Source organism: Mugil cephalus, chromosome 2 (assembly GCF_022458985.1).
Source record: "Mugil cephalus isolate CIBA_MC_2020 chromosome 2, CIBA_Mcephalus_1.1, whole genome shotgun sequence".
Taxonomy (NCBI): Eukaryota; Metazoa; Chordata; class Actinopteri; order Mugiliformes; family Mugilidae; genus Mugil; species Mugil cephalus.
In genome coordinates this window covers 33,782,976-33,805,882 of record NC_061771.1, presented here as the reverse complement: position 1 = coordinate 33,805,882, position 22,907 = coordinate 33,782,976, and the positions used below count along the sequence as shown (strand labels likewise).

General features: G+C 45.3%; 1 protein-coding gene across 1 annotated transcript; it reads left to right on the top strand.

Annotated features, from left to right (window-relative positions):
- Nucleotides 1-209: 209 nt before the first annotated feature.
- LOC125003531 (protein jagged-1a-like) lies at nt 210-21,459 on the top strand. The gene is made up of 26 exons (XM_047577516.1): nt 210-489; nt 1,258-1,560; nt 7,036-7,093; nt 8,877-9,134; nt 9,229-9,289; nt 10,108-10,238; nt 10,891-11,010; nt 11,373-11,486; nt 11,595-11,708; nt 12,075-12,188; nt 12,322-12,368; nt 13,380-13,553; nt 13,733-13,883; nt 14,912-15,076; nt 15,152-15,265; nt 15,348-15,461; nt 16,222-16,335; nt 16,424-16,540; nt 17,091-17,118; nt 17,323-17,408; nt 18,094-18,207; nt 18,808-18,917; nt 19,460-19,690; nt 19,785-19,916; nt 20,361-20,511; nt 20,675-21,459. Exons 1-26 carry the CDS (start codon nt 379-381, stop codon nt 21,190-21,192), a joined length of 3,750 nt encoding a protein of 1,249 aa, XP_047433472.1. The 5' UTR covers nt 210-378; the 3' UTR covers nt 21,193-21,459.
- The last annotated feature ends 1,448 nt before the right edge of the window (nt 21,460-22,907 follow it).

Below are 22,907 nucleotides of genomic sequence, written 5' to 3'. Positions count from 1 at the left end.
TATTTTATAAATTCATGCCGTGGACCGGATCAGTCCCTCTGGTGGGCCTCTTTTGGTCCACGGGCCGCACCTTTGACATCAGCGCTGTAAACAAACCGCTGCTCATTAATATGAAGCAGTGGGCGTGTCTCTGCGCAGACCCCTCCCCCTGGTGGTGGATATTAGCCAGCCTCCGGCAGCGCTCCGGATCAGTCGCTGTGGCTGCAGACGTCGTCCTGGTTTCTCCTCCTGGTTTCTCCTCCTGGTTGCTCCTCCGCTCAGAGGCTGCTCCGCTCTTTGTTTCCCTCCTCCTCCCTCCGTGCATGTCCCACCTGGACGGATCTAGACCCGAAGAAGACCTGGTCCCTGAGAGCCGCCAGGCAGCAGCCCTCCGCCGGCATGAGCCCCCCAGCAGGCGGCTCGGTCCTCCCCAGCCTCCTCAGCCTCCGCAGCCTCCTCAGCCTCCTCAGCCTCCAGATCCAGCTGCTCCTGCTCGGCTCCAGCCTCCAGGTACACGAGGCTCAGTTTAGACTCCTCTACCGCCGTGTTCACGTCCACGAACTCTTTAGTCTTTGAGTTTCTGTGAATTTATTCTTGTTCGTGTCATGATGAAAACTTGTAAGAGGTAGAAACATCTTCCTTTTAATTTGTAGCTTTAGAGGATTGGTTCAGTTCAGAGTCAGTGGAGGAGGTGACAATTAAAACAGAACTGGTTTATATTTGCAGCTTCGTGCATGAATGAGTGAATTTAGCAGGACCGTGGGGACATGACTAGATTTCATTTTGCTAAGCTTTGGATCAGGACCAGGTCCAGCCTGGTCCACACTTGGTCTTAATCTGGTTTCAGTGTGAACGCTGATGGTTTCTAGATTCACTAACACAGAGACTCTGAGTTCTTTCCACTCTCTGCTAATAAAACCTGTAGAAACAAAGTGTGACAATAAATAAATATGTGGCTGATTAAAGCAGCTCTAGTTGATTCTATTGTATCTAGAAGACTGATTCTGAAGCAGGTTTAAATTAGGTGTTAAATGAGTATCAGTGTTCAGTCTCTTGATTTATGTCCTCATTTATTCATCTCTGGGAAAAAATTTTTATGAAAGAAAGTTTGAAGTCTTTCAGGAAGTGAAACCCAGACTTTGTGCATGGAGCTGCATCATGACTGTGAGATGATGTTTAATTTGTCCCATAGAGGGACATTCAGTTTAAATAGTGTGGACCAGGCTGGACCTGGTCCTGGGGGGTTCCCTGTTGTTGACCCTGTCTCCGTCTCTTCAGGTCGCCTCAGCGTCAGGACACTTTGAGCTCCAGGTCGTGTCCATGCAGAACGTTAAGGGGCAGCTGAGCAGCGGCTCCTGCTGCGACGGGTCCCGGGACGTCCTGGACGGACGGTGCACGGCGGACGAGTGCGACACGTTTTTCCGAGCGTGTCTGAAGGAGTATCAGCTGAAGGTGTCCTCGGCCGGGCCCTGCAGCTTCGGCTCCGGCTCCACGCCCGTCCTCGGAGGGAATAGCTTTTCTTTACGCAAGGACCAGGACGACAGAGCCAGGATCCTGTTGCCGTTCAGCTTCGCGTGGCCGGTGAGTCCAGAGCTTCTGCTTCTTTCTGCTTCTAGTGTTGTAAAAAGATCTGAGAGGGTTAAAGGAGCACAGACGGCTTTAGGCTCCAGTCCTGCAGATACTCGACTCACATCAAACCAACCGTTGTTCTGGGAGCAGCAGTTACACCTGAATCAGAAGAGAAAGCTAAGACATGATGGACCTGTGCTGGAGTTCATGCATGTGTCCGGATGGGACGACAGTGTCCAGTGAAGCTGCTGTTTGTTGTCTTCAGTGTTTTGCTGTTTTGCTGTTGCTGGACCGGTTCTAGAGTTGAGAAATGAGTCAGATTTTAAACATTTATTGTTAACTTTATTGCTAGTAACTAATAAAACAGATTAATATGAAAAGAGAGAGGTCATAACAAGAAGAAGAAGCTCTGAAGTCAAACATCAGCTTTGAATCGTTGTGTCAAACTAATAAAGTTTGATTCTTAAAGCGAGGTTTCTTTGAGAACCGAAGCCGTGCAGTAAAACCACTCTGCGGATCTGTGGAGGGTGGGGGCTGTTTGATGAGCTTGTCTATGGTCCCGTTAGAGCAGAGACTGCGACCTGAAGGTTGTTGGTTCTACGCTCTGATAGACTGAAGCTTTATGCAGGGACGTCCTGATCAGCATCAGTCTGATCTTTAGTGGACATTTATTTGCGGTCGGACATAAACTAAAACCAGGTTACCCTCCCAGCCAGAAGGTTCTGGGTTCTAATCCTTTCTGGGTGGAGTTTGCATGTTCTGTCTGGGTTCTCCAGCTTCCTCCCACCCTCCAAAGACACAGAAACACAGAGACACAAAGACACAGAGACACAGAGACACAGAGACATGCTCGTTATGTTCACTGGTTCTAAATTAACTGTGTTAGTCCTCAGATAGACTGGAGACCTGTCCACGGTCCAGACCCCACCTCTCGCCTGATCACAGCTGTTTGTCATCGTACACTTTCCTTTCACCCTGCATGTTTTGTGGATGTTTGCTGCCGGGTTATTTGTGTCTGAGTGATCCTTCAACTTCTTCTTGTGTTGTTGTTGTGGTTTCCTCCTCTAACCTCACAGTGTGTGTGTGTGTGTGTGTGTGTGAACAGGACGTGTGAAGTGATTCCAAACCCACAGTGAGACTGGTTTATGTCTTTCTAACAGGGGTCCTTTCTACACCTCCTCTGTTCGGGGGGGTCTTTCTAGTCTCTGGATGAGCTGCAGTTATGAGACAATGCTGGGGGCGGACGGTTTGGGGGGGGGGGGGGGGGGGGCTTCATCCTCTGGGGAGAAGGAATGAGATCTGGATATTTACGAGTTTTAAATCCATGTACAGCCTGAGTTGGTAGAGTTTAGAGTTGATGTCCTCGTCGTGTTTATCGCTCCCCGTCCAACACTGAACTTTAAATATTCAGGGATCTGGTCCTAAACGTCCTAGAGTTGATCTCCTGTAGCTTCTCTAGAGTCGACTGGATCCCGTCCAGTTAATGTTTCTTCCAGTCAGAGTTAATGTGGAGAGATGAGCTCGTACCTTGTGTTCTTCTGGTCCTCCAGCGCTGCCATAAACTCCCTGACCCTCTCTGGAAGACTAGTCTCCAGGAAACGTTTCTCTTCTTCTAAACGTTGTTGTTGTTGCTGTTGTTGTTGTTGTTGTTGTTTGTCTGAAGCCTTCGACCGAGTGACTCCATGGATTCTGTTTAGATCATTCACATGTTAAACTAGATACTGACTAACACCTCCATCACTGCATGGCTACACACTGGGTTCTGTTTCTTCTTCTTCTACTTTGTTTTTTGGCACCTTTGACCTTTGATAACCAATAAAACCGAAGACAATGATTGGATGGTACAGGGACGTGGTTTAAAAATGCCTGGAGTCAGGACCCCCCTGGTTGTAGGAGAAGCTGAGAAGTGGGTGTGGAGATGTTGTAGGTGACGTTTGACTCTTCAACCTGATGATCATCAGATAGAAAACATTGAAGTTTGCAGCCTCATTCTGAAGGAATCAAACCTGACTGAGCCCAGTTAGAGAGAGCTGTCAGCTGACTGATAGCGTGGTGGGTGGCCGGATGGCATCACATGTAGACTTCATAACAGAGGAATGACATGAATCAACAGGAAGCGTTATATTTGGGTTGATTCAGCAGTAACCTGATAATGAGGGATCAGAGAGCTGCAGCAGGTTTGTGTTGGAGCTAATGATGCTGTGGTAACCGGACCACCTCTGAAGCTCAGCGACGGACCACTGGTTCCCAACGGGCTAAGCGTAGAACTGAAAGTGATAAATTAAAATATAACTTCCCACTACGTAAGAGCTCTATTTATAGACCAGCAGCTGCTTCAAAGACAGAAGAGAAGTCAGGTCAGAGTTTAACAGAATCTTCATGTTCATTTAGCTCAGCATTAGTTCACTGTTCATCACCATGATTCCATCATTCTGCAGAGATCTGGTCCAAAGCAAAGGACAAATCAGGATTTTGACCTGATGATGGCGCTGTTCAATATATTAACGTGTTTGTTATGATTCAATATGGATTTATTTCAGAAACGGTTGTAAACTGAAGCTGACATTGGTCCCAGAGGTGTCTCCTTCTGTCTCAGCTTTGTGTCCAGTTCTTCTCTGTCCTCAGACTTTTTAAATCCTGACTCTGTTCTGATCTTGCTGGGTTCTGCAGAACCCGTCTCTAATCGCTCCAATAAATGTTGAGATGTTGCAGCCCATCTCAGAGCGCTGAAGGTCCCAGAGCCACCTCAGAACCAGGTCTAACAGCAGGTTCAGGTTCAGACCACAGAAGCCTGAGTGAACGTCCAACCTAAAGGCCGTCCTGTCCGTCTTCTTCTGTCCCGTCTCCCAACAGAGACTCGGTGCTTGAGGCTTTATTCAGAACCCGTCTGTATATTTGTGACATGAACCTGTCCCAGTGAGTCCAGATGTGTCTCTGCTGGTCTACATCCAGTGTCTCTCTGGTTCTTTGTCCCCTCAGCGTCGCTGTAGATCGGAGCAGTTCTGTTCAGGTTCCTCCTGCAGAGAATCCATCGAACTAGAGTCAGTTTGATTAGTTTTTCTGTCGTGGTCCAGTCTCATGTCGTGTCTCCATGACGACGTGATTCAGAAGATAATCAGATTAGATTCAACTTGAATGTTGTTGAATTCAGTCCAGGTATCTGTTTTCTAACCTGAAGCACAAACAGCAAAGAAGGTGCAAAATGGACCAAATAATAAATGAACAATGAACTTTATCTCCAAATATTCTGCAGGTTCATTTAAATCGAATGAATTCAGAGCAAAGACAAAATCAAACGTCTGCAGAGACTGAGTTCAGTGTTTCGTTTAAGAATCATGGAGGATGATGAGATGATGAGGTGGGATGTGTTCATCACACCAAGGCTTATTTTTTAAAATCTACGTTTTATTGTTATTAATCCGGTCTACAGACGTCCTCTGGAGACATCAGAACCAGTTTTCGGAGTGAAGAGAAGGTGGTTTATTTATTATATATCTGTGAATATTTAGCCCTGAGGAACCAGTGATGGATGAACATAAAAGGAGGAAGTTTATTATTATTTTATTTTGTTTCACGGCTCCTCTCGTTCCTCCTCACGGCCTGGACTTGTCCACATGTCCTCTGATTCTGCAGCCAGAGACAAACTGTTCCACCTCCTCAGTCAATCAGTCAGCCAGAGGAATGAATGAATGAGGAGGGGTGAAGGGAAACCGATGAGTGCTGCTGTCAGCTCCTCATTCCTGCTTTTAAAAGTGTTTCATGCTTGTTTTTCCTCCAGTGTCAGGAGGCGTCATCCCTTCATCTCATCCAGTTTCAGACAGAAAGTGACGTAAAGATGGTGCAAGAGTTGTCAGAAGGTTTTCCATCACAGTTGTTTCCTGTTAAATGTAAAGACGTGGACAAACAGCTGGAGACGTGAGGCGCTCTGAGAACTAATTCTTTAAACCCACAGAGACTAGAGTGGAAGTTCACCTACATCAGTCTCATCTGTCTCTGTGCACATCCACCATGTTTTTCCGTCTTCAGCAGTCGAGAGCCAAAGGAAACGTCACACATGTGTGATGCCTGTTCCGGTTCATCGAGGTCCAGTAATCCTGTCGGCAGCTCAGTAACCAGCGCCACGGTCCCAGCTAACCGCTAATCTGTCAGCTACCTAAACCGACTCTGGTTTCCTGCTGAGCCGAGTGCCGGTAGGACACGGCTGGTCTGTTTGCTGTGGATGTTCTCCAACATCAGCCGGGTTTGACAAATGTGGTTGAGACCACACAGGCCGAGGGATGGTGAGACTCCAGAGACTGAGCTGTAGTGTGCTTCAGTCGTAGCGCCAGGTTGGACTTTGACTAGGACTCAGGACTGATGATTAGTAGGAGACCTGCCCTCGTTTAAAACATGTAAATCAATGGAGAGTGATTTAATATGACCACTCTGTTCTGATTCTAACAGGATCGGCTCTAGATGCTGGAAACATTCGAGGTTCTGCTTCATGTCGACATGATTGCACGTCACATAAATGGTTGTAAATGTCATTTTAGCAGGTTAATATAACGCTGGCGTATGTGCAGGAGTTCATTTAATGTGTGGAAAGTTGAGTGTTAGTTATTTGACGCTATAGAAACAGGATGTGAGAAGGTTGGAATAAATGAATAAGTTCAGTGTATAATCCAACATTTCTGAGTAACAGATGGAGCAGAGTGAAGTATTAACCAGTCACCACTGAGTCTAGTTTTTATCCAGTTCCTGGTCTGGACTGCCACATCCTGAAGAAGTGATCAGACCTGGAGAGCGTAGAGGACACTGAAGACGTCTGTGAATCCATGAAACCAGTTTCATACTTAGATTGGATCACACTTAGAACATGGTTGATATTTAAACTTAAAGTTCACCAGCAACCAGAGCATGACGTGTTCCTGACCGTGGATTCTCGTTGTTGTCGGTAGATTCTGATCTACCATCAAAAACATGAGGGTCATGTTGTCTCCTCCATATCAGAGACAGATGAGTTCATTCTGATCTGCTTAGAGTAGAGTTTCATCCTTATCGTTGCAATAATGTTCAACCTTACTGTTGTGATTTTATTTATTTTTATCTTGTTTTATTCCTTTGCATTTTGTTCATTTACATTTTGAATCTGTATTTTCTGTTGTGTGTGACATCGGGAACCATTTTGTGGATGTTTCTCTATGACATGAACATAATGACATGAAGAAATCTTGAATAAATTCTATTCCCTGTCTCAGAGATCTGCAGCTTTCTCATGTTTCTGTGGGATATAATAGGCTCCACTGCTGCACATGTATGATCCAGTTTACTGGTGTAGCACCTAACAACAAACCCAGGCTGTTATCTCCTTAACAGCTTCAAAGTGGAGTCACAATAAAAAGAGTTTGAGACTTTAACGTTCACCACCCACAAGCACCAGAGAAGCCTGAATGATTCCAGAGATCCTCACTGAGCATTAAGTGACAGGTTTGTGCTTCTGTTCTGCAGAGATCCTTCACTCTGATCGTAGAAGCTCTGGACTTCAACAACGACTCGTCCTCCGGCGGTGAGTACGACCGACATCGGTTTATTCCTTTTAGTTTCTCCTCCGACTGAAACGTGTTCCACCTTTGACCGGAGAAAGTGAGAAAGACGTCGCCTCAGTGTGAAAACGAACTGAACTCAGAGCGAGTAAACTGTTCTCTGCCTGGCAGCGAATCACAACGTGGACCTGACCGTCCATGAAGATCATAGATAGATGATAGTTAGCCATGAATCATTAATTTATTAATGAATCGTCTGGGTTAATCCTGGAACATTGTCACGTTGCCTTGGTTGAAACCTTGGTTGAACCACGGTGTTGTACAGAGGTACATTCAGGTTCTCATTTCATTCAGAAAACCTCTAGTGGCGGGTGTGTGTTGATGGAGCGACTCCTGTTTGACTTTCAGTTCATCACGTCGCGGCCGGCGAGGCGGTCGGAGGGGGCCGTTGGCTCGGTGCTGTATTTGGCGTCCCTCAGGGAACCATTATAGTGTCAGTGTGAAGTCTGCCCAGGTGATGGGGCGGGGGGGGGGTTAATTTGACTTTTAGTCCAGATATGAGCCTTGAAATGTGTCAGTTTAAGCTGAGCTGCTGAATCTTTATGTGAGATTTGGAGCAGAGTCAGTGCTGACCCAGACTCCAGCACCCAGTCAGGAACCAACACCTGATGGTTCAGACCAGGTAACAGCTCTGACTGATCGATTATTCAGCTTCCTTGAGCCGTACGCGCCTCATACAAAGCTACATATAAATAAGCTAGATATTCTCCTTATAATATGAACGATATCAGCGGCAGAGAATCATCGACCAGGCCTCATATCCAAATCAGACTGCATCAAACTTATACATAGACTGTATAAAAGATGGACTCTACAAACTCTGCAGCTCCTTCTGCCTTTGTTTTCAGTTTTTCTGTGGATATACGTCGACCTGGATGATTGAGAACCTTCACAGACATCCACCTCTCAGCTCTGAGCTCTGTGGAGCCTTTTAGCCCATTTTAGCTGCAGGTTTTGGTTCATGTTTTATGTTTCTTATTTTATGGCTAACCCACTGTCCAGGTGTATAGACAGAGACAAACTGGTGAATAAAGTGGAGCATTTACACAGATGAAAGTAGTTCCGTAGTTAAACTTAGCTTTGACGCTAGCCAACAAAGAAGAAGAAGAAGAAGAATATGACTTTTCGATGCTACAGTTACATGGTCATGGAGACATGACATTAAAGGTGTAAAGACTCGGGTTTGTCCTGCAGAAAGAGGCTGAGGACAGGTTCAAGCAGCTGCTAAAGGAGCGAATCGTCGATAAAGTGTCAGGTTTGAATATTTGTTCAAATCCCCGGAGGTAACGGATCCAGCCTCTTTTGAGCTACTTAGCTATTTTTCAAATCTGCTACCCTGGTGCTGTTTCTAGCACCTTTTTTCTTCTCCATCATGACGTGAAGAGTCACAGTTTGCTCCCAGGTCGTGGTGGTGTTACCTGCTCTGAGGTTTTTTTCTGGATTCCTGCTCACTTTCTTTTTGGCAGTTTTTTTTTTTTTTGCGCTTCTCTTGAGCAGACTCCGTCACCTCATCCCGACCGCACTTTCCACCCAGCTGGTGAAATACCACAGCGCTCCTCAGCATTTTCAGACTCAGTGGAAGTTTACAGCAGCTCTGAGCTGGTTTAGCTGGTTGACTAAATGTCTGTTGGGTAACAGAAGTGCAGCTTTAAGGCCAGGTTCTGGAGGAGCCTCCTGTGGTCCGGCTCAGAGTTAACTGAAGCGAAGCTGCTGATTAGAGCTGACTGATTTCTGCCCCGTTCCCAGGCAGCGGGGGGGCTCTGATCGAGAGGACCGTCCACTCCGGGATGATCAACCCCGGCCGGCAGTGGCAGAGCCTGAAGCACGACGGCCCCGTGGCCCAGTTCCTCTTCCAGGTCCGCCTCGGCTGCGACGACCACTACTACGGCTTCGGCTGCAACAAGTTCTGCCGGCCGCGGGACGACTTCTTCGGCCACTATGAGTGCGACCACAACGGCAACAAGACCTGTCTGGAGGGCTGGTCTGGGCCGGACTGCAACACCGGTGAGCTCTGCAGACCTGCAGGAGGAGAGGGTCCAGGCTCCTCTGGTTATGTCCACATGTTGATCACACTTTGGTTTTCTTTGTCTCGTTTCAGCCATTTGCAGACAAGGTTGCAGCAAAGAACATGGATCCTGTAAAGTCCCTGGAGAGTGCAAGTGAGAACAAACATAATATTTAAACAGAATTAACTCAGATTAATCCACCGCCATCATGATTAATGTGATTAATGAAGCATCTGCAGCAGAACGACTGTGAACGTGTCTCAGTTTGTCCAAGTAGCGTTAGCGTTAGCACCAGCTGATCCGGTAGTGACAGGCAGCAGAACCAACCCATAAAGATGGAAGACGCTAAACAGCACGTTGGTCCTCTCCATGGGACATTTGAGGACAAAGAAACCAAGAGGGACCAGTGGAGACACATAAAGTATCATCACACTCTGCAGGAAGGAGTTTTCTTTCCAGCTTCAAACAGCACATGAACCAAGCCAAGCATACGTTAGTCCGGGGATTCTGCTAGCACTTGGGCTAACGCGGCTAACAGCTGGAGACAAACCAAGACAAACCAAGACAAAGACAAGCTGCCAATGCTGCTGCTAATATGTGTCCACTCCTGCAGCCACTGTTCACTGGGAGAGACTGTTCTCAATAAGAAGCGTCAGCTCTCCTCTGGTTGGACAATGTCAACAAGTTAGTTTGTCTCCATAGAGACAGGGACACGTTAATGTGGACACATGTTGGACAAACAAAGACACAAAAAGTTGTTGAGTTGTTGCTGGAGATTTAATCTAGTTAAACATGTTAATGGCTCTAGTTTAAATAGAGTTTCATTTCCTCTGCTTTTCTTTCAACGAGGAACAAGAACGTCCACCTGCTACTGACACTGTGTGTGTGTGTGTGTGTGTGTGTGTGTGTGTGTGTGTCTGTGTCTGTGTCTGTGTGTGTGTGTGTGTGTGTGTGTGTGTGTGTGTGTCCAGGTGTCTGTATGGTTGGCAGGGTGACTACTGTGACCAGTGCATCCCTCATCCCGGCTGTGTTCACGGCGGCTGTGTGGAGCCCTGGCAGTGTCTATGTGACACCAACTATGGAGGACAACTGTGTGACAAAGGTTCACTCACACTTCACACTATGTATTTTAAGACTTTTAATCATCCGGGTGGATGACAGCAGAAGAGTTGAAGGGAAACGTGTTTCTCACTGAGAATGTGACAGTAAACGTGACCAGATTATCTGGCACCTTTAGGACGAGACTCACCGTCTTCAGACTGACTCCAATAATAATGTTAAAGAAGAAGAAGACGTGGAGCCAGTCTGTTGATTGAAATGTCCTCGCCCTTTGTTTCAGCTCGAGACTGGAGCAAAATAAATTATAAAAGTGATAAAGTAGAAGAAGGTTGATGAATAATTAAAGAAGTAAATGAGGTGAATTCTGCCTTTGAGTAAATGGTCCAAAGCACAGTGAGCTCTAGTGTCCTAGTGTCCTAGTGTCTTGGTGTCTTAGTGTCTTGGTGTCTTGGTGTCTTAGTGTCTTGGTGTCTTAGTGTCTTAATGTCTTGGTGTCTTAGTGTCTTAATGTCTTGGTGTCTTGGTGTCTTGGTGTCTTAGTGTCTTAATGTCTTGGTGTCTGGGTGTCTTGGTGTCTTAGTGTCTTGGTGTCTTGGTGTCTTAGTGTCCTAGTCTCTTGGTGTCTTGGTGTCTTGGTGTCTTACGTCCTGACTCCTGCTCACTGAACTTTTTCCTCCCGGCTGAAACCTGAACAGACCTGAACACCTGCAGGACTCTCCAGCCCTGTTTGAACGGAGGAACCTGCAGCAACACGGGACCAGACAAATACCACTGCTCCTGTCCTGAAGGCTTCTCCGGGCTCCACTGTCAGCGAGGTGAGAGCATCATATCCTGTTTGAACGAATACATAAATACACATGTGCATTATATTATATCCCCCTGGATTCACCTCATTCAGGACCGAACCCACCCGTTGCCCTTAGAATTAACAGAAAAACAAAATAAAACATGAAGTAAATTAACAAATAAAAGTATATGGGCCTCTTCTGTCTCATCTATGAACTGAACAAATTAGAAGTTAAAGGTCTCAACCTGCCAGAGCAGAGAATGATACAGTTTAGGTCAGAAGTCCTACACGAGTGAAATCAACACAAACACACAAAGCAACATGAATAAAACCTGACGGAGTAAAAACTCAGTGACGAGGCCTCATGAAGTGTGATTTCCTCTGTTCCAGCCGACCACGCCTGCCTGTCCAGCCCCTGTTTGAACGGAGGAACCTGTTCAGAAACCAGCCTGGGTTTCCAGTGCCGCTGTGGCCCCGGCTGGACCGGACCGTCCTGCTCCATCAGTAAGACCCCGTTCGCTCGTCTGGACCTGGACCTGGACCTGGACCTGGACCTGGACTTGGTCTGGTCTGGACTTTCCTGAGCTTTAACTTTGTCTCTTTGTGTCTCAGATGTGGACGAGTGTCTGGTGAACCCCTGCAGCCACGGAGGGACCTGCCAGGACCTGGTCCACGGGTTCAGGTGCATCTGTCCTCCAGAGTGGACCGGGAAGACCTGCCTCATCGGTCAGTCCCTGTTTCTGTGCTCCTCCCTGAATCTCCTCAGTCCCCTGGTCCTCCTCCACCCTCCTTGGTTTGGTTTGGTTTGCCAGTCCTGGACCTGGATCTGGTTCCTCTGTTCGGTTTCAGACCAAAAGCCTCTAGGGCCCTGGTTCATTTTGACCGGGGGGCGGGGGGCAGACCAGACTAGACCAGAACCAGAGCATGTGAAGATGTTTGTAGGACTCGAGCAGCCTCCCCCTGCTCCTCCCCCCTCCTCCTCCCTCCTCATTGTGTTCCTCATCTGTGTGTGATTTTCCTCCAGAAGCGTCTGAACCAGGACCAGGACCCTGGACCCCTTTAATTCTCTTTAAATTTATTGTCTTGCTCCAGATGCCAACGAGTGCGACGACAGCCCCTGTGTCAACGCCAAGTCCTGCAGAAACCTGATCGGAGGATACTTCTGTGAGTGCCTCCCTGGATGGACGGGGCCCAACTGTGACACCAGTGAGTGAAGCATCTGACCCTGATCCGGGGACATCGGTCCTAGACCTGGTCCCCCGTGGTCCCTCTTATTCGCCTCCGTGGGTTCAGTCAGAGCTGCTGGTTTCTGAGTGTTTCACTTTTCCCGTCTCCTCAGATTTCAACGACTGTCACGGTCAGTGCCTCAACGGAGCAGCCTGCGAGGTGAGCTTCACTTCCTGATTGGACACCACTGCTCTGCAGCTCTTCTCTTGTGTGTGTGTGCTTTTGTGCGTCCTCCATGACGACAGCAGGTCAGATTTCTCCAAACCGGCTCGTTTTAAACAGTCCGTCCTGGTTCTTTTCAGACTCTGGTGCTGGTTTTTATTCTTCTTCTCACAATAGTTTCTTGTTGACTGATGCGAAGCAGATCAGGTCACAGCGTTAACGAGTCTCTGCGTTAACGAGTCTCCGCGTTAACGAGTCTCTGCATTAACGAGGCATCGTCACAAAAGCTTCAAACAGGACTGAAGACAGAGGAGACAGTCACAACAGAAACTGGATTTATTTGCGCTCAGAATAATAAGTTTGAGGAACAGCTCTGAGAGTTAGAGAATGTAAAACTTTTAATGGTTTGCAAATGTTTTACCGTCCAAGGCTTCATTAATGTGGATGAGCTGCAGTTTGTCAGATGTTGTTGTTGTTGTTGTTGAACTTCGTGCAGTGGAACTAGGAAAACCAGCTGAGTCAGATTAATGCTTAACAAAAGTATTTTGTGTATTTATTTATTTAATTAATACAGAGACAGTAACATGGACATAGATTAAAAAAAGAAGAAGATACATATAAAGATACATGCTGGAGAGGTAAATAAATAAAATACTCAATAAAAAACAACATGAACAATAAAGGTGAAGTCATAGTGTAACTCACATAAGGAAGCAGCAGAGCAGGTAACATGAATGTGTGTTAAAGGAGGCGACTATGAGTCCTGTTGTTTTAGAAAGAACTTCATTCTGGGCTTAAGATGAATTAATGATGAAACCTCTGTTTAGAAGGAGCCTCCTCAGGGTCAAACCACTTTTATCTTCATTAAAACCCTGTGAGTCCCAGTGGACGGAGGGTTAAAGTGGAACCGTCACAGAGTCGGAATCGTTTTCCACTCAGCTGGTTTTTATTTCTCCACAGTCCTGAACTAGAAAACAGCTGAGTTGTGTTGACGTCTCTCTCCTCCAGGACCTGGTTGATGGTTTCAGGTGTGAATGTGCTCCAGGGTTCGTGGGTGAACGCTGTGAGGAGGACGTGGACGAGTGCTCCAGTGGACCGTGTCTCAACGGAGGACGATGTCAGGATGAGGTCAACGGCTTCCACTGCCTCTGTCCACCTGGTGTCTCTGGACGTCTCTGCCAGGTGAGTCGCAGAGTGTAACTTTACTCCACATCTTTGTTCGATAAAACCTGAGCTCAGCTCTTCACAGTTAACAGGGTTAAATGTTTCCATGGAGACGTGTCCAGGTGTCATAGCAACGGTCGGAGGCCGTGTCGTTTTCCACTGAGCTGGTTTTTATTTGTTTTCCTGTGTGTCTGCAGTCAGACATGGATTACTGCCTCCACAGGCCGTGTCTGAACGGAGCTCAGTGTTTCAACCTGGACTCCGACTACGTCTGTGAATGTCCTGAAGACTACGAGGGGAAGAACTGCTCTGTGCTGAAGGACCACTGCCGCACCACGCCCTGCAAAGGTTCATCAGCCCCACGTAGTCTCATTCATCACAGCATCCATCCTCCACACACACAGAGCTTTTCTCCAAGGACTTTGGGATAGAAAACCTAAGAATTGTCAAATAAAAAAATATATATATATGTGTGGACACAGCCATTATTTTACTTTATCTTATTATTAATAATGTCTAACATAATATAAAACTTCATTTAAATTCTGCAATGAGTGAAATCCCAATATCCTCAAACAAGTACTTGCTCATTATCAAAGTATATAATGAAATACAAATCTAATAAAATAAAATAAAAAATAAGTAAAAATCTAGTAAAATAAAATACAAATCTAATAAAATAAAATATAGTTAAAAATCTACTAAAATAAAATACTAATCTAATAAAATAAAAATATAATTAAAAATGTAATAAAATAAAATATAAGTAAAAATCTAGTAAAATAAAAATACAAATCTAATAAAATAAAATAAAATATAAGTAAAAATCTACTAAAATAAAATACTAATCTAATAAAATTAAATTAAAAATCTAATAAAATAAAATACAAATCTAATAAAATAAAATTAAAAATCTAATAAAATAAAATATAATAAAAAAATACTGAAATAAAATACAAATCTAATAAAATATAATTAAAAATCTAAAAAAATAAAGTACTAATCTAATAAAATAAAATAAAATATAAGTAAAAATCTAGTCAAATAAAATACTAATCTAATAAAATTACAATGACCTGACCTTTTGGGTAGTGTTCATTTTTAATTTCTCTCAGGTATTTGGGACCTAGGACCTAAGAAGTATAAAATACATTTAAAAAATGTCCTCGTGTACTTTGTCTTATTAATAATAAAATTACCAATTTGTAACATAATGTAAAACTTTAGTTTAATTAATTGAAAGACAGAATGACAAACTCCCAGCATCCTCTGATAAGAACTTGCTGGTTATGGACGTTGTAGCTTGTTACAGGATTAAATTAAATTAGTTTCTAAATCCTCGTGTTTCAGTCTCCTTCTTATTTTTATTTCTCCAGTGATTGACAGCTGCACCGTTGCCGTGGCGTCCAATAGCACTCCGGCCGGGGTGCGTTTGATCTGGTCGGGCGTGTGCGGCCCCCACGGGCGGTGTCGCAGTGGCCCGGGGGGGCAGTTCAGCTGTGACTGTGAGGAGGGCTTCACCGGGACCTACTGCCACCAGAGTGAGGACCCGACCGCTGTGTAGATCCTCTGGTTGAGTCCAGCAGAGTCTAACTCTGTCGTGAATTCATCCTCAGATATAAACGACTGTGAGAGCGCCCCCTGTCTGAACGGAGGAACCTGCCTGGATAAAGTCACTCAGTACCAGTGCATCTGTGCAGACGGATGGGACGGAGCCACCTGCCACAACAGTGAGCCTTCATCCTCATCCTCTTCTTCTTCCTCCTCTTCCTCCTCCTCCTCCTCCTCCTGACGTCTCCTGTTCTCCTTCAGATGTTGATGACTGCAGTTCTTCTCCGTGTCAGAACGGTGGCGTCTGTCGAGATCTGATCAACGACTTCCACTGTGACTGTAGCAACGGCTGGAAAGGAAAGACCTGCACCTCCAGTGAGTCCTCTATATGGATATATGGGATATATGGGATATATGGGATATATGGATATATGGGATATATGGATATATGGGATATGTGGATATATGGGATATGGGTTATATGGGATATGTGGATATATGGGATATATGGATATATGGGATATATGGGATATATGGATATATGGGATATATGGGATATATGGGATATATGGGATATATGGATATATGGATATATGGGATATATGGGATATGTGGATATATGGGATATGGGTTATATGGGATATGTGGATATATGGGATATGTGGATATATGGGATATATGGGATATGTGGATATATGGGATATGGGATATATGGGATATGTGGATATGTGGATATGTGTGGAAATATGTTTGTGTTTGAATAAAAACAAAGGCACATGAAGGATGAGAAGAGGTAAGAGACACCATAAACCTCTGGAACCGATATCTGAACTAAACTGAAACATCTAAATCAAATGGAATCAAGAACATCAGTTGTGATCCTTTTCTCTCCAACCTCTGCTATAAACTCATACTAGACATAAAGACTCTCGGGGTTGTTATTTTATTTAATTAGTTATTTATGTCCCATCTGGATTGAGTTCGATCTGGTTTAAAGGAGTCCCACCTCAGGTCTTCCTCTCGTGTTTACTGTGGACATATTCTGACCTGATGACTGAGCGTCTCCAGACATGATGCTTCAGTCTCCTGTGGATGTGATCAGGAGGTTTCTCCTCTGACTTTATTTCCTGTCCAGGAGAGAGTCAGTGTGATGAGAACACCTGCAACAACGGAGGAACCTGCTCCGACCACGGAGACGCCTTCAGGTGTCAGTGTTCACCGGGCTGGGAGGGTTCCACCTGCAGCATCGGTCTGTATCAGAGCAGAACTCCTCCACCTCTACCTCCATGTCTCTATCAGTCAGTCAGTCCCATGAGTAACGGTGACTCTGTCTCCAGGGGTCTCCAGCAGCTGTGTGTCCAGTCCCTGTGAGAACGGAGGAACCTGTGTGGTTGATGGAAACTCCTTCAGCTGCATCTGTAAGGAGGGCTGGGAGGGCGCCACCTGCAGCCACAGTGAGTCTCTGCATTACAAGAAATTCTTCAGCATCTTTCCATAACCACTGAGTCCACTGGACAAAGTTGGCTCATTATTTACTTCCTCCTCTTCTTCTATGAGACTCTGCAGGGACCTGGTCTTGGTTTGTGGCTGAACTTAAAAAGTTTACTACTAAAGCCTGAATAGAAAAGAATAAAATGTTATTGTCGGTGGAGGAATACAATGAAATAAGAGATGCTGCTCCTCATGGTGCACAACAACACTCCACATAAAAAAAAAAAAAACACACATGCACCAACAACATAAGTCCATTGTGCTCAACTCAATTATTCTGCAGCAGTTAAAGAGCAACAAGTGGAATAAAATGATGATATCCATAAATTCAGAGGATTATTGAATGTATTGGTTCATGTCCAGGTACCAACCAGGTCATCCTTAGTTAGATCTATCCAGCCTGAAACCATGTCTCATACTCCAGTTATCTTCTATTTATCTCTAACGCAAGACATTTTAAAGACTCTCTCTTACGTTGTCAAAATTTAAATTTATGTGCCTTATTTTTTCCAGATGCCAATGACTGCAGTCCTCATCCCTGGTGAGTTCAACCTGTCCACACCTCTGAGTCCACAATGTCCACAAATATATAAAAGATATTTTGACAATAGCATCTGATTTGGTCCTGAAAGCTCCTGGTTGGAACATAACCTGTAAAAGAGAAGCCTTCCCCTGTTTCTTTCCTTCTACAGTAAACGTTTTATTGTAGCTCCAGCCTGTGACTAACCACCTCTTCATCCTGCAGCTACAATGGGGGGACGTGTGTGGACGGAGAGAACTGGTATCGATGTGAATGTTCTCCAGGCTTCTCCGGCCCAGACTGTAGAATCAGTGAGTGTTGATGGTGACTCTGTTCATCTGCTGCCTCTTTACTCTCCTCTTTAAATGTCTGGAAGTAACTGGGAGTTAATCACATCACAACAACAGCCTCATTTAATTAACCCTCCAAATGTCTGCATATTGATCGATGATAAGAAGATATAAAAAATATGAAATATGAGTTGACATACCTTTTCTCCTCTCTAGAATACCTATCTGCCACTTATTTATACTTTACTGCAGGTTCTAAGAGTCTAAGAAGCTCCTAGGAGAGTCACAGGTCAAAGTGAAAGTGAAAAATTTGAGCTTTCAGAAGCTGTGACGTGATGACATTGATCTAAAGTGGGACACATTTGGTTCTAAAGTGTTAATAATCTACTCAGTGTTATCGTATCTTCGAGTAATGTGACAGATTTCCTTCTGGTTTCCAGTCATTCTTTGATTTGTATGAACATAAAACTTCGTTTTACCCATGTGCCTTTGAGCCAGGCTTTAACTACGGTTAGCTCAGGTCATAGCATAGCAACCAACTCTATTGAAGTCACATTTGTCTCTTCCTAACAATGAATCCCACTGGTCCTGTTTATTGAGGAGTTATTTTTTTTATCTTTGGATGTTTTCTATCCAGTCAGACGGATTATTTTATTCTACTAAAGTCTGCCTTTGGAGACTGACGCCCGTCAAACATGTGTTCCAGACATCAATGAGTGCCAGTCTTCACCCTGTGCCCATGGCTCCACTTGTGTGGATGAAATCAACGGTTATCGCTGCATCTGTCCTCCAGGAAGAACCGGCCCCCGCTGCCATGACGGTAACTCCTCCTCTCCTAACCACGGTCCCTGGACTGGACCATGTGTCCAAACACAGTGACCCATCACGAGTCCCTCTGTCTGAATGATAAATGTGATGGAGCTCAGTAGAAGCTGGATGTGTAAAGTTTCATCTCATCCAAGTATCTTCTCCAGATGTGACATCAGTTCTCAGATGCTCCTGTTTAAAGGAAGCTCTACATTTCTATTTCTTCTTCTTTCTGAACTGAAGAAGCTGCTTGGAAAAGTGACCTCACGTTTACATCTGCTCTGGGTAATCAGATTACACCTGATCCAGGTTAGAGTCCAGGTGTGAACACTAATCTTGTCTCGAGGTCTCAATTCATTTTAGAACACAGTAATCTGCATTTTTATTTCTATCTTAATTAAATATAGAATCATGTCTGATGGTCACAAAGATCATTTAGAAAATCAAGATCTGATCTGATTAATCACAGGAGCAACAGTCACAAAACAAGACCAGACTAACATCAATCCTCCATCAATCCAGCAACTAATAGAACAAACAAGCCAAGGAGGGTTAAAGAGCTTCACTGAGGTTTATAGCTGAGTGCTAACAGTGCTGGGGGGTTGTGCTGCAGTGTCTGGGAGGCCCTGTGTCCTCGGGGGACTGGTGACTCTGGATGGAAGCACATGGGACGAGGACTGCAACAGCTGCCACTGTAAGGACGGGAGAGTCACCTGCACTAAGGTACAACACCAAAGATCCAGCTAACACCCTCAGGTTAGCATTAGCATCCCATATAGGATGTAGCTGGTAGGTTTATTTATCCAGGGGAGTCAGTTTATAACAAGCTGGACCTGAGACAACAAATAGAAAAATACACATTGTTTAGTTTAGATTATTTGCACAAATTTAGGTTTAGGGTTATGGTGATGATTAATGGTTACGGTTATAGTTAGGATTAAGGGCTGGGGTTAGAGGTTAAGGGTTAGGAGTTAGGGGTTAGGGTTAGGGTTAGGGGTTAGGGTTAGGGTTAGGGTTAGGGGTTAGGGGTAGAGTTACAGAAATCTAAATCATTAGATTTAGATCATTAGAGGCTTTAAAGCTGAAGTGAGAATCAACCAGGAGTGGTGCAGCCCTGACTGAGTTCATATCGTTACTGGAGCGTAGGTTGTGGTCAGAGTCCTGAGGCGGACCAGGGTTTTATAAGTGAGCTGGTACCAGTGGATGGGCCGGTGTGTGAGGGTGGGTGAAGACCAGGTGACTGAAGCTCCTCCTCTTCCTCACAGCTCTGGTGTGGACCAAGACCTTGCAGTCTCCATAGGAGGACTCAGAGCCCAGAGTGTCCATCAGGCCAGACCTGCGTCTCCATCCAGGACGAGCGCTGTTTTGTGAAACCCTGCGTCTGGCAGGGGGAGTGCTGGGACCCCTCCCACCAAGACCCACCCCCGGCCAAGTGTCCCCCAGAGAGCAGCTGCACCAACGTCACCTTCACCTTCAACAAGGACGTCATGATGAGGGTCAGCCTGGCTTTAGAACCCGGTCCCCTCCCTACAGGTCTCTAGGGTCCACTAGACACCTCCTGACCTTGTGTGTTCTTGGTTCTGGTTCCAGGGTGTGACTGTGGATCAGATCTGTCGTGAGCTCAGGAGCCTCTACACTGTCAAGAACTTGTCTTCAGATTCCTCCGTGTCTATGACCTGTGAGCCGTCGCCTGGGGCCAACAATGAGATCCACGTAGCCATCGTAAGTTATGTGGACCAAGGTCTGAAGAGAGTCTGGACTTTAAGATCAGAACCATGTTTATATACCAGAGCAGAACTCATTGTAGTTCAGGGGCCACATTCAGACCAGTTTGATCTCAAGGGTCTGGACCAGTAACACAACAGAATAATAACCTCAACATGTTCCCCTTTGTTTTAGTGTAAATAAGAACATTATGAGAGTGTTTCCATTTCATGAACTGAACTGTTACTAAACATGATATGAACAAGTGGACGTTTATAAAGAAAATTAAGTTTCTGTTTAGTTCCAGGTCTCATTAGCTGGGTTTCCGTTCCAGTTCCTTTCAAAATAATTCACTTTTGGCCCGCGGGCCGTATGTTTGACACCTGTGATCTACACTGAAGAGACTGAGACAGATGATGATGATGATGATGAGGGTAACAGTTGTTTTCCTGAACGTTTCAGTGGACAGGAGACCAGAGGGGGGGTCTGGCCTCGGTCAGGGCCGTGAGTGACAGGATGATGGACCTGGTCAGCAGGAGGAGAGTCAACAGCTCCATCATCAGCGCCATCGCAGAGGTTCGCATCCAGAGACGACATGGACATAGTCCTAAAGGTGAACACCCACTGCAACACACCAGGACCAGGCCCTGTCTGGTCTACAGACCTGGACCTAGACCTGGACCTTTAATAAGACTGAATATTCATCACTGATGCATCAGTTTGAATCTGACGGAGATTCATTTCTGTAAATGACCTTCTCTCCATCCCACCCCCAGATCACCTGGTGCCCCTGCTGGTTTCCGTGGCGATCATGGTCTGGATGCTGGCCGTGGTCCTGATGCTGCTGTGGTGCGTCAGGAGGAGGAGGAGGAAGCAGAGCGTCCAGGCCTCGTCCTCTCTGGTGCCGGCCTCCGAGGACAACAACGCTCTGCACAACAGCATCAGCGTCGCCCGAGAGCAGCTCAACCACATCAAGAACCCCATTAGGAAAAACCCAGCGAGCCACCAGCACCAACACCAGCACCACCTCCACCAAGAAAACCTGTACCAGGACAAGAACTCCGTCAACTCCAGGGTCAGAAGACCAGACGCTGGGAACCAGTCAGAGGACGATGAGGTGGACAAGAGGCTGCAGAAGTCCAGGTCCCTCCTGGCACCGCCTGCATACTCTCAGGTGGACTGGGAGGAACCGCCCCCCCAGCATATGACCAGCAGGACCCCCCACTGGACTAGTAAACTGGACAACAGACACTTACAGCCGCAGAGCTTCAGCAGGGTGGAGTACGCCGTATAGCCAGCGGTGGAACTCTTTTATTATTATTTTATTTATGACTTTTTCAGAAGAAACGGACAAGACACAACAGAACTGAAATAAGGGTCCTATCTATTACCAGATCTGTTTAAACCGGTTTGCTTTCCCTGTCATTTCACATCAGGTTTCTATCTGTTGTGAGCAGCCAGCAGGAGAGAGGCCGTGTCCAAAAACTTCTGACCAGAAGTGGAACATTTTATGACCCACCGGGACATCTGTAGCCTTTTTTTAATTGTATTTTTTTTTCTATGTACAGAATTTAGTTTTCTGAATAATTTATGTTGTGACGGACACTGGTCTGAACGGTCCACTGTGGTTGGCTGGAACTTCACTGTGTGGCTGTAGACGTCAGGAGCTGGACACGGCGAAGCTTCGTTTAACCCAAGGCTGAGACTGAAACTGGCACAAAATAAAAAAGAAAGAAAGAAATGGCCCAATAAACAAATATGAAATGAAATGCAATGCACAAATAATATTATTAGGCAGCATTAGAGACCGGTCTGGAGGAATCAGTCGACTTATGACCTATACTGCAGCCTCCAGCCACCAGGGGGAGCTCTACTGGTTTTGGCTTAAGTTTAGAGGAGCTGGTCCATATTTATAGACCATCTGTTGTTTGGAATCATTTGCACATTGGTTCGTTTAGTTTCTGTATGGTTTGCTTGGTCAGTCTGAAGAATCGTCCGTATCGAAAGTTTCTGTATAAACGTGTAAATAATTTCTCAATCCCAGTTTGATTTATTAACTTAATTGTCATTAAAGTTTTAATTTATGGGTTGAATGTTGGACGTCTTCGTGAGCTTTTGAACAGAAACAGTTTTTTATATATATGTACATAGATTCTCTGAAGTGTTCCTGAGAGGAGTTTATTTTAGTCTTGTGGATTTGAATTTTTTCTACAGTGTCTGTTGTGAGTATGTATAAATGGATAAATGGGAGGGTGGGGTCGGGGTGGGGGGGTTGATTCAGGACTTTTTATCTAAACCAACATGGTGGCAGACATTTTGCTTTTTCTACTGAAGGGATGCATTGTTTTTGTAGTTCTGTGTTTTTTGGACCTTGACAAATAAAAAGTCTTTGAGTTTATTACCGGAACCAAACAGTTGTTATTTTTGGAGAAAGAAAGAAAGAAAATGAAGAGATGCAGCAGGTCTGAACCAAGACGCTGCATCAGCCCAGTCCAGAGCTAAAAACAGAAGCATCACAGTCCTCCCTGAGTCCAACCTGAGCAGCTCAGAGTCGAATCATTCACCAGCTCCATTTTTCTCCTGATAACAACAACAGCCTCTTCTTTGACTTTGACTCAGCGGAAGATGCCAGTATTAAGGCTCACTGTGGGGAGTTAGAGGTGCAGCTTGGGGGCCGAAGGGTCGTAGGTCATAGGTTTGCCTCCCCAAGTTGCTCCTGAGTGTGGGAATCGAAAAAAAAACTTTGACTTTGGAGTAAAACCAGCAAGTTTGAGAGAGAGCTGCAGACGTTAGTCGGGTCTTATGTTGTAGAGGAAATACTGCCTTCTTATATAAAAACATGTACTTTATTTATTTTTTAAAGTAACTTTTAATCCAACTCAGTTACTAAAATCAAGTAATCAGTAAAGTAACTTTTTAAAGGAGTAATCCGATTACTTTACCTCACTTTTAACCAGTCACACCAGAACATCCTGGTCCCTTTATAATGAAACCTGAACCTCTGTCCAC